Source organism: Vicugna pacos, chromosome 12 (assembly GCF_048564905.1).
Source record: "Vicugna pacos chromosome 12, VicPac4, whole genome shotgun sequence".
NCBI classification, from domain to species: Eukaryota; Metazoa; Chordata; class Mammalia; order Artiodactyla; family Camelidae; genus Vicugna; species Vicugna pacos.
This window is the reverse complement of record NC_132998.1, coordinates 32,574,876-32,587,184: the sequence shown is the minus strand read 5'-3', so window position 1 is coordinate 32,587,184 and position 12,309 is coordinate 32,574,876. Positions and strand designations below refer to the sequence as shown.

Here is a 12,309-nt window from a genome sequence, read left to right as displayed (position 1 = left end):
AACATCTCGGGGTCGGGGAGCTTTTAGATTCTTTATTTAAAAGAGCATCAATATTAACCAAATTTACTGTAATAATCATTTTGCAAGATATGCATGCCAAATCATATGTTATACACCTTAAACTTATACAGAGCTGGGTGTCAATTATATGTCAATAAACTGGAAAAAAATGTAATTAAAATTCCCATTACTTCTTGGAAAAAATAAAAATGAAATGCTCAAAAAAAAAAGAACATCAGTGAAAGCAGTAATAAGGATTAAAAGACAATGCTTAACAAGGGAGAGAGAGAAAATTACTCTTTTCTTGTCTCTCCTACATTTTCCATCGCCCTTCAATAAAAGATTCTCCATAATCCCAACACTGCTGTTCTCTGCACAAAGAGCCCTGAGAACAATTTGATACTGAGTGAGCTGAAAAGAGACGCAGTATCTCAGACCCTCTCTCTCCAGGGCATTTGTAGGCAGAATAGCCATGGCTTCCAGAACATTCTCTTCAGATTTTTTTCTTTCGTGAGCGGCAGCATAGAATGTTTACTAATGGCTTTTAAAAACAGAATCTCACCAAGCAGTTGAGGAAAATATTTAACAACCAAGGCAAAGCAATTATAGTCAAATTTTCACCTCAAGATTCTCATCTTGGGTGTGGGAGGCAGAGAGGAGCCTCTTAACACATCACTCTGAAGCTAGAATGAGGATAAAAAGAGTGTATTCTGCCAGGAGTTGTCAACAAATCCATATCTCCGAACCTTGGGGCGACGTTGCAGGGCTGGCTGCCCACCTGAATGTGCTCTGAGGACGGTTACAGCTGATTCAAGTTTCTGAGCAGCAATCTGGGGACAGGCAAGACACGGACATCGATACCAAAAACATGGGAAGGTCTGAAGGGGACAGAGCTCCCTCTTCAGTTATTTGTGTCAGGCAGCAGCCTCATTTTCAGCTACTCAAGGTGACAACATGAGATGGATGCAACTAGTCGCCATAGTACAATTCTCTACAAATGTGTCAACTTGGGAAGAAATTAACAATGGTACTCGGAGTTAATACTTCTGACTTTCGCCCTGTCATCCAACCAATTTACATTCTATAATCTAGACTTGCATGGTTTATTTTCCTTATGATTTGATTCTTACACGGTGTTATTCCCTTTAGGGCAGAGACTTTCTGGGTACAATGAGATCAGAACTAATTTCTCCAGTAAAGAAATGGATAACAAGGAACTGGGCATACATTCCATTCCCAGAGAGGACTGTTTCAGTCTAGTTCCACTGAGCAGGGAATGAAAGTTATAGCATCTAATGGTAAAATTCCAGTTAGGCTGTACACAGTAGACATCCACTGTAAGTGACTGTTCAAATGGGAAAGCATTACTTGATGTGACTGAAAGACAAAAACATCACAAAGACCTTGAACACCTTACCTGGGCCATCTGCCTCTCCAGTTTTGATCGGGGAATATCATCAAAGTAGTTTTCATTTCTTCTCCTCCTTGCATCGCCCTGCATGATAATGTGAGGAACGTCTAGGGAGCCACCAGTGGTGTAAGTGCTTTGGCTAAGTGATGGAGACAACTGAGGAGGAGTGTGATTACCACTGGGTTCCTGAATGGAAATACATCATGAAATAAATACCATGTTCTTGTGGCCGACCTTTGGTTTCAAAATTGAGAAATACTGACAAGACACACTGCGGGGCTGGGGAGTCATTTTTGAATAAACTATCAAGGAACTGTCACCATTTTATGAATGGTATGATCTAGTCAATACTTTCCCTCTAGGCATTTCAGGTCGAAGGCTTACAGGATAAAGAATCAGGCTCTGTTTTCTTAAGCCAGCATCATGGATGACCTCACGAAAGAGGCACACTTATGTCGGGCACCCCCGACACTATCCCATGTGTTTACAGGGAAAGGAACTGGGTCTTCATGTGGACCTGAGTGGCCTTACCATGATAGATGCTATACGAGAAAGCTAAAATGGGACCTAGTGGGTCTTATCCTCCATCAAAGAGTAGACTGCCAATCGGGTCAGGAAGAGGACACAGTATGGACAGGGCATGTCACATGCACAGACTGCAGAACCATGCATGTAACTACAGAGGGTGGGTTTCAGTGGCGAAGACAACTCAGGGAAACTGGTCCAGAAATAAGATAAAGGGCGGCAGACAGCTGGGCTCTAGGGTTTGCAAGTGAGAGGATGGTTGGATCGTGTGGATTCTCCGGGCTACTTCTCCCCAAGATGTCCTGGACCTCCTTTGGTGGATTAAGGTACTGTACTTTTTATTGGGAATTTGTGTCTTTGATCTGTTAGTTGTTTCCCTAAATCTCTTCCAGGGAACCAGAGGGAGAGGTTTAGAAGAGGAAAGGAAAAAGAGCAGTGTGAGTAGCAGGGAATTACTCCTCTAAAGAGTCATTTTAGGATGGCTACACTGATGGTGCCTATTTCTTTCACCTCTTTTGTGTAGCAAAACAATAATCCCTCTCTGGCCTCATTTTCCCCCCAATTTATTTGAGGCTCCTTTCACTGAGGGAGAAAAATGGGTCCTATTTCTATGTTCACTACTCCCGAAGCCCTCAGCTAGCCTCCAAATATCCCAGTCCTCCCAACTGATCAGTTTTCCTAAAGCTCCCTCCAGGAGCCAATTCCCTTGCATTTCCTGAAATTTTTGTGTATTTTCTTCTCTTTTAAAACTGAATCAGCCGCAGAATCTTAGCAGCTTCTCTCTTGCCTGACTCTGCTATGCTGACAGTAGTTTGACCGTTTGCTGAAGCTCACTGATAAGGGGCACTGGACCGCACTTCATCACTGGCAGTGATGGCCACATGCCGCCCTGGGTTCGTTTATTACCACTAGCCTTTCTGACACTGCAGGAAAGGAATCAGAAGCAAGCAAGTGCTGGACTAAATAAAGAGAACAGAGTTGGAACTCTTCAACTGGTCATGGAGATCCGGCTTATTGATGAATTTTTGAAAAGTTCTGACAGGCCCATGTGAACATGACTGTTTTGCCTGGAGATCATCTCTGTCTCATTCCCTCTGCTCCTTCTCGCCTTCCTTCCCCTTCCACTCTAGGTCTCTCTTCCTTCTCCAGTTTCTCTCTAGTTTTTCCCATCATTCTAAAATATGGCTGAAATAGTTTATTAAATAAAGTTCTAGATTTGCTACTCTTAATTTCTGAAATGGGTAAGGCTGGACAATTTTCCCTTCTTAAAAAACAGAAGACCCTAAGGTTAATTTTAAATTGATCTTACTTAACTCTGGTCCTTGATCGATTTTTTTTCCTGTGGGTTTGAGGAGTTTGACAGAAAACTCATTTCCTCTCTCCTGGTGTAGATGGCAATGTCGAGGTGGGGGGGAGTCACGGGAGCGGGTCTTTAAAAGTGGTGGGTTTTCAGATGTGTATCTAAATCTCGAAAAAATATATTTAACCAGTCGAGAAAAACAAATCTTGTCTGAGAAAACCCTATCAAAGGCGAGACGGTGTTTGACACAGATAAGGTGAGCTACACGGAAAACAGCCTGTACTTCCTGACCCACAGCTTCAGTCATTTTAATATTACTTCACAAAGTAATCTCTCAGGCTAAGCGTGGAGGACAAGACCAGCTTGTGGCCACTTACCCTGAGGGTGATGGACCGGGGGGGCTTCTGCGGTGGATCGTCGTGCAGCCTGTCTCCCAGAGATGCCAAAATACGTTTCCTGTGGCCAATCAAACTGATTTTTAAAACCTGAAATGACATATATTGGGGTTAAATATTTCATTTGAGAAAAGTAATTTTTATATGTCCTAAAAGCTGAAAGAGTGGAAAGAGATGTGTGCACAGTTAACCTCTGCACTGTGTGAGATGTGGTGTGAAATCAGTGTGTGCCCCTCCACCCCCGACCCAGAGAGGCAGGACTAGCCTGGAGAGTCTGGAGTGGCAGGGCTGCGGGGGGAGGAAGAGAGGCAGGGAGAGCGTTTCTTACAGTCACGCCGCCCTAGGGGCCAATCCCCTCTGTGCAGCCACGAGACCTCTCAAAAGTGTAAGTCACGTCTCATCTCTCCCACAGCTTCCTATTGCTCTTAGAATAAAATCCGAGTCCTGGTCTGGCCTCATGGCCCAAAAGGGCTGGCTACCCTCTGTCTTTCTCTTGTCCCAGTCTCTCTCCCCTTCCCACCTTCTCTATTCCATATCCATTTCTGACTCTGGGGCCTCTCACCCGGTTTGTCCATCTGCCTGGAATGTTCCCCTCAGGATTTTCAAATGATGCCTTCTCATCCTTCTGGACGTTGCTTAAGCCTTGACCCCTCACAAAGGCCCTTCCCACCTCCTCTGGAAAAGAATAGAGCTCTCAGCCCCCAAAACGCTCTACCTTGTGATCCTGTTTGTATCACTCTCTGAAATTATTTGCATGCTTAGAGTCTATGCAGCCCTGTCCCCCAGCTAAGCTTCCTGACAGCAGGGCCCTGGAGTATCTTTATCCTTGTTATTTCTCAAATGCCTAAAGCCAGGTTTAAAATAATGGGGGCTCGATGAAACAGAAAGAATGAATGTTACATAGATCGAAGTAATAAAGCAGGATTAGAATCAAGCACTGCCTGCTTGGGAGAGACTCAGAGTCTCCTCAGGATGGGATTTTTGCGATTGACAGTGCCACAAAGGGCATGATGTAGAAGAGATGACAAAGGAAACCAAGCCTTGCAGGGTGCCTCTGTCCTCAGCCCTTCCCAGAGCTTTACCAATGCTACCCCCTTTCAATCATCCCAACATTGCTAACTGGAAGGTGTTCTTGTTTTACAGAAGAGGAGACTGAGGTTCAGAGTGGTTAAGTAGCCTACCTAAGAGCCAGAATGTGGTGGCTCTGGGATTTGAATCTGGTTTGCCTGATCCTAAAACTTGTTTTACTCCATGGCAAACTGCAAAGTTTGGGTATATCTCCAAATTTTACTGACTTTTTAAAACAGCAAATTATAAACCCACTCATAAATTGTATGTTTACCTCTTTCCTGCACACGTGTAGTACCAGAATAGAACAACTCTTGTTGGGTAACTAGTTCCAAAAGTATATGACCTGTTGTGAAAACGACTTTTTTAAAACAAAATTCTCTCTTTTCAAGTTTTAAGAGGTTGGGGAGTGCATTTCTTTGGCACTCATTGAATTTTTATTTGCCTATTCTTCAGTTAGCCTATTGCCCTTTCTGCCTAAATGGATTTAGATTTTAAAATTTTAAACTAGCATGATGCTCTATTCCTTTTGTTCACTCTCAAGGTGTGTGTACATGGACCACAACACCTCGATTTTATAAACCTTCATCTTCCTAGGCTGATGAATCCTAATCTTTGCAGGTTGTCTTCATAAAGCAGCTTCTCTTTCTGACAGGTCATTTTGATCGACTCTCTCTGTGCTTTCTCTTCCCCTCTTCCGACAGCTTCAGGTCTGTTGGACAAATTACTCACAATATTCCAGGTATAAGTGAACCATGGCCTTACATTTGAGTGAGATACTATTTCCTGCTTTTATAGCCCCTTTGAAAATGCCCTTTCTGGGCACTCCTGATTTCTGGCTAGCCTTTTAGCTGCAGTAGGAGTAACTAGGCACAAAAATATACACTGACTGTAAAACCTCTTAATTTTGTTATAGCTGATAGTGCAGAGCCCTTTAATCTTGGAAGAATGTTTTGAATTATTTCTCCGTAAATTCCTTATCTTACAGTTGTCTGTGCAGAAGCCCATCTGCCACCCTTCTGCCCACTCCTGTAACCCTGTGTCGCTTTCTGCATTCATATTAGCCAGCTTGGCGTTTCACTACCTGGAGTTGCTTGGCAGTTTTTGAAAAACCTGAAAGTTCACCATATACTCCTTTTTTCAGACGATCTAAAAATATGCTAAATAAGTGCGGTCCTAGTTCTGATTACTCGCAGGCAACATTGTTCATACGATCCAGAGAAATGCCCTTATATCCTTACTATGTTTCATTTTTAAAGTATCAAGATCAAAGGATTCCTCCATTTCAGAAAAATACAACATTAACCTTTTCAAGTGTATTTGCAAGTCTAAAAAATACTACATCTTCTTATTCCCTTTTATTCTTCTTCTCAATTACTTTGCCAAAGCTTCTACTAGATAAACGTTCCTCCCATAAAATCCCCACTGCCTTTCTCTCATTAGGTAATTGGACCTGATGGTGACAGTGCTATCTTGGACCTCTGAATCCTGTTAAGAAATGGTTTTATAGTAATAAAGACATTTAAAATTATTCTGACAAATAACTGGCAGTAAATAACAAATAACTATGGGGAAGTTGAGCTGGTGTAACCTCCAGTGCTGCTTTTGGTTCACTCTCTGACAAGTCAGTTTTGGGCAAGTTACCTGACTCCTCCGATCCTAGTTTTCCCACCTATAGAGTGAGGAAGTTAATGTCAACCTCAAATGTTGTTGGGAAGATAAACAGTGAAGCTCTGAGAATAATCAGCACAGTGCCCAGCGCACAGAAGATGCAACCTTCACGATGTGCCTACTCCAGCTACCTGTCTCTGCGGAGACACGGAAATTTGACCCAGGAAAGCAGGGACTTGGTCATTTTCATAAAGATAATCATGTCAAACAAAAATGCTGGTGCTTTGCATGAAGAGATGTGGTTAACCTTGGAAGGGCCCTCAGTGAAGTGACATGTACTGGGAGGAATGGGTCTGGTTTCTTAGCTATTAATTTAATACCAGACCTAATCTAAAGGAATGTGTCCTGTTCTCCCACGCTCACCATCTGCTATCCATAGGAGGTTAGCTGAGACACTCCTCCAAACTGGAGCTCCATTCCTGCCTCCTCCACAAAACTACCCCAAAGAGGAAGACAGGTAGATAGAGGCTGACGGCATGAACAAATAAACAGTGATCATTCATGTCAAGAGCGCTTGGGTGTCTCTCCCTGTTAACTCGAAATGATCCCATATTACAGAAGATCCTGATGATTACCGTTTGCCATCTTTTAGCTGTGCCAGAAGCTGAGCCAAGTGCATTACCTGTAAATATCTCATTTAATTCTTACAATAACAGTATCAGTCCCATTTGAGAGAGGCAAATAGAGACTTAGAAATACTGAGTAACTTGTGGAAGGTCACACTGCTACCGGGTATCCTGGCTGGGATCCGCACCTGACGTTTAACCTCCTCTTTATCACTCACCATCCTCTTCTTGCTATCAACCTCTGCACCATTTGGCCTTAGCTACACTACTGGTTACACATTAGGATGCTTATTTTTATTTTGAGTTATAACATTCAAAACATTTGTATTGGATCTTGAGCATCTGAAAACATTAAAATAATACAGCTTCAGTTTTGGACAAGGTTAAAGCTTCAGGCCCAAAGAGCCCAGACTGGTACCTTACAGAATTCCTTGCATGATGCATATTTACACAAAGGACAGGAAGTCCTCATCAACCTGATTCCATCCAAGATGGCTAATGTTTGAGTGGTAGGGAGGGTGACGTTAAGCTTCACAACTTTGATGCTGACAATAAGAAATCCAACTGACAAGACAGTAACAGAGAAACTATTCCAAAGGAAGGCAGTCATTATGGAAAAGTCAAGTCCAAAGGCAGCTGGGTTTGCCTTGAGTGAGAATAGCTTATCATCTGGTTATCGTTGTAAGCAGACAGATAAGTAGTGAAATCCTACCACCCCAGGCACCAAAACTCATGACTAGTCAGTTTGTAAACCTTCAGTTTTCTAAAAGCCAGAGCAATGGTTACTGCAGTAGAGAAGAATTCTGTATGGTTTTCATCACTGCTTGGGTGTAAAGCTAACGTAAAAGGAAGGTATCCCATCGGAGTAAAAGGTAAAGTAATGATAAAATCCTGGGCATTCAGTTATCCCAAGACACTGAGACAATTCTTCTCAACTAAAAAATAATATCAAGTTTCTGCCACAAATTATTTGGCGGAGTCAAAGGGGAAACTCAGAGAAACCAAGCATAAATAGCTACTCAGCCAAACCATTAACTAAGAGAAAAATTATACATACGAGGATAAGAATGTGGTTACAACTCCTGAGTTCCAATAGATAAAAAATTAAAGTTACTGCATATTTTCTTAATGGCTTTTATTACAACCATGATGAGAAATGTAGGTCAAAGGGAAAGAATGTTGTTGAAACAACACAGGCTGCTGCCTATCAGTAATCTTCTCCAGTCTCAGTTAAAGAGGACCCCTTCACACAGCCTGGCAATGGGAGAAAAACTGTGCTGAGTGACAATGTTGTAAGATTATGTCACTGTCACTTATGTTTCTGGGTTTAGCTGCGGGAATTCTGCCCGACAATATCACGACATGACCCTCACACTCAAGAGCTTACAACAGAATACGTGTCACACCAGCTGGAAGTCAGGGCATTCAGACTTCCTTTTTTCTCCTTTTGAAATTTAATGTGATATAAATTAAACATTTTTTCCCTTTATCTGCTTTTTAAAAATTAAACAACGTCTTGATTATAATAACAATACTGTCTGCCCATTGTAAAGACCAGGAAATACAGAAAAACAAGTTAAGACAAGAGTCATCCTAGGCTATTAGCATTTAGGCATATTTCTTTTCATTGTGTCTCCATGATTATGTTTTGTGGTGGCCATAATGTAAGTACAATTTTCACCTTCATTTTTTTCACTCAGTATTACAGCTACAGAACGTTCCTATGCATCTGACTCTCGGTAGACATCTAAAGTACCTCCGTATTACCAAATTATTGCTTTAGAGAAATTTGTCATAATTCATTAACCATCCTCTTATTGTTGGAAGTTTAGTTTATGCTTCTTTTCTGGATAGCAAACATTCTACGTCCTTTAAAAAAAACTGCTATCTTCCTACAATTTCCATTTCCGTTGCCTCGTTTGCATAGACACAGTATGAAAGACACCAAGGAAAACTGCAAGGCTGCACGAGAGTCACGAAGAAGAGTCATGCAGCCACAGTCTGTCTCCACATTCTACATGAAATCTCAATCCATTTATTGCCGGCTGGACCAAGTCCTCCAGGGAAAAATCACAAACCCACATAATGTTTCTCAGTGTCACATTTTGCATTTGTTATATTTTGGAGTTCAGATTTAGCTGACAGACGTGAAATAACACATGTAGCTGGAATCCTCCAGAGATTACACGTGCAGCAGTGCTGAGCACACGGGCGGTTCTGGTTATCACTGTGGGACTGCATCCTTTAATTCTGGGGTTATATTTAGAAAGGGATTTTTATTTAAATGGCATTTGGGATGAAATACCTCCATCCTGCTTGCGGAACCCTCCTTCTGTTAAACAGGGTAGGTTATTTCCCCCTTTCCTTCTCTAGGTACTTGCCAACTAAGGAGAGCAGCTCCCATGCAAGTCTAGAGAGCTCATCTGGCTTCAGCAGGGCCTCTTCTAACAAAACTGCCAGTGTTCTGAATGCCCATAATGAAAGTTGAGATGGAAGTTTATCAGCTTTGTTCTCCTCGGCAGAACTAAAATTGCAATTAATAGTGAAAGATTTTCCCCCTCCCTGGTAACAATTTCTAAACACTTTCCACCTGAGAGCATCAAGGCAAAAGTGCTGTGTGTCATTCAAATTCAACTCCCACAATTCCAGAAGTCCTCGTCTGAACTTGCATTCGATTTTTGACTGTGATATTTTTCTCTCTCATTTCTTGGGCTCTGTAATAATCCATGTCTGGAATGGTATGGTGGATAGCATGACCTCTGAAGCAGACAGGCATGACATTTTGTTCTTTTCCTGACTCTTCGTCTAGCTGAGTGGTCCTTAACATCTTTGAGTTGTAGTATTAAAGGGACAATAATAATAATATTATAAATTAACAATAATAATAACAAACACTGGATGTCTTTCATATATAATCACCATGTTAAGCAATTTGTGAGCAACAAAGAAGAAAAAAATGTTCATTCCTCTAGAGCTCTCAATCCAAGTAGGTGGAAAAATATTTTGAAAAACATGAATGTGTATATATGCCTGTATATTACCTATGTACATATCCATCCATCCATCCATCCACCTACCTACCTACCTATCATCCATTCATTTATCTATCTAAATATATATGTCTATACAGCCTTCTAAGACCCAAAGGGATATCTGTGGATTGAATGGGAATGGTTAAGAAGCTGCTCTGGAAATTATAAAGCACTGAATTAGGGCATTATTTCTCTTTTAAGTATAACAGAAACTTAAAACTTTCTTACCCTATCCTTGAATAACCCTATCAGCAAAATTTTGAATATTAACTTTGCTATTTAAATGTGCTATTCTGGATATCTCTGGGTAGATTTTAGATCAAGAACCATGTCTTTCACTTTTCCAGCCCCCTCACCTGTTGATCTAAAATGTCTTTAACTCCAGCCAGACTCCAGCCAAATCTCCTCTGTGTCTCCAGCTGTGTCATGCACATCTCTGCAGCCCACACGTACAACACCTCTGCATACTCTAGAATGTCCCTGTCTTCCTTATCGTTAGAATATTGCAAAGATGAAATTAAGAGCTACCTACAGCCTTCTTTGCTCATCTCTCTCTTTGAACTTCTCTAGAATTTGTGGTTGCCCTGTGCTGTTGAACCTTGATGCACAGGGGCTTATACTGCTAGTTCTCTTGTGTGTGTACCTTACCTGTTCAACCAGACTATAAGCTCTAGAAGGTCAGATACAGTGTCCCTGCATCCAAGGGTCCCTCCTGGCATCTAGCACACAAGTCACCTTAAAGAGGTATCCTTGATATCTCCAATCTGATCCCTTTTGCAATGGACAACAAATGAAGTAGGGGAGATATCTCTGAAAGATGAAGAGGAGAATGAAGGAAGAGCTAGATCCTATTTCTTTTCCTTCCTACTCTCAATAGTTTTCTATTCCTTCTGAGTTTTAGCACCTAATTCTTTTATACAGTTTTGCCAAAGGTGATGTAAAACTTCTTTACCTCCCACCATCTGTAACTCCTCCCTGTCCCTCTAACACTTCATCTAAAAAACCCAAAAACCTATGATTAGATTTTCCAAATTTTCTTTTTCTTCTGTTATTACTTTTCAGAGCAACTGATACTAAATAATCAGTAAATAACAGTTTGTATGACAGATGTCATCAAAATACAACTCTGTTGGAAAATGAAGACTATACAAATAAATGGAAAGATATCCCATGTTCATGGGTTAGAGGAATGAATATTGTTAAAATGTCCATACAACCCAAAGCAATCTACAGATTTAATGCAACCCCTATCAAAATACCCATGACGTTTTCCACAGAACTAGAACAAATAATCCTAAAATTTGTGTAGAACCACAAAAGACCCCAAGTAGCAAAAGAAATCTTGAGAAAAAAGAACAAAGCTGGAAGTATCACACTTCCTGACTTTAGACTATACTATAAAGCTACAGTAATCGAAACAGCTTGGTACTGGCACACACACACACACACACACACACACACACACACACAAAGGCACACAGATCAATGGAACAGAACAGAAAGCCCAGAAATAAACCTATGCACATATGGTCAACTAATTGACCACAAAAGATGCAAGAATATACAATAAGGAAAAGACAGTCTCTTTAATAAGTGGTATTGGGAAAACTAGACAGCTACATGTAGAAGAATGAAATTAGAACATTTCACACCATATACAGAAATAAACTCCAAATAGATTTATTTTATAAAAAGATCTAAATGTAAGACCTGAAACCATAAAACTCCTAGAAGAAGTCTAGTACTTGACACGGGTCTTAGCAATATTTTTTTGGATCTATCTTCTTAAGCAAGGGAAATAGAAGCAAAAATAAACAAATGGGACTTAATCAAACTTAAAAGCTTTCACACAGCAAAGGAAACCATCAACAAAATGAAATGGTAATCTACTGAATGGGAGAAGATATTTGCAAATTATATGTGTGATAAGGGAATAATATCCAAAATATATAAAGAACTCATACAACTCAATATTAAAAAAAACAAAAAACCACAGCCTGATTAAAAAAGTGGGCTAATGACCTGAATAAGCATTTTCCCAAAGAAGACACACAGTTGGTCAACAGGCACATGAAAAGATATCACAGGGAAATGCAAATCAAAACCACAATGTGGTATCACTTCACTCCTGTCAAAATGGCTATAGTAAAAAAGACAAGAAATAACAATTGTTGGTGAGAATGTGGAGAGAAGGGAACCCTTGCACACTGTTGCTGGGAATGTAGATTGGTACAGCCACTATGGAAAACAGTATGGAGGTTCCTCAAAAAATTAAACATATAACTACCATATGACCCAAAAATTCTACTCCTGGGTGTATATCTGAAGAAAATGAAAACAC

At 40.8% G+C, this 12,309-nt stretch overlaps 1 protein-coding gene across 7 annotated transcripts in view; it reads right to left on the bottom strand.

Annotated features, from left to right (window-relative positions):
- Positions 1-12,309, bottom strand: part of ANKS1B (ankyrin repeat and sterile alpha motif domain containing 1B) — an 862,484-nt gene that overhangs the window by 80,957 nt on the left and 769,218 nt on the right. For all 7 annotated transcript variants that reach the window (XM_072973193.1, XM_072973192.1, XM_072973191.1 and 4 more), the window contains 2 exons: positions 3,614-3,721; positions 1,418-1,597 (listed from right to left, as the gene is read on the bottom strand). In XM_072973193.1, the coding sequence (XP_072829294.1) occupies positions 1,418-1,597; positions 3,614-3,721 (288 nt within the window). The remainder of the gene's footprint in view (positions 1-1,417; positions 1,598-3,613; positions 3,722-12,309) is intronic.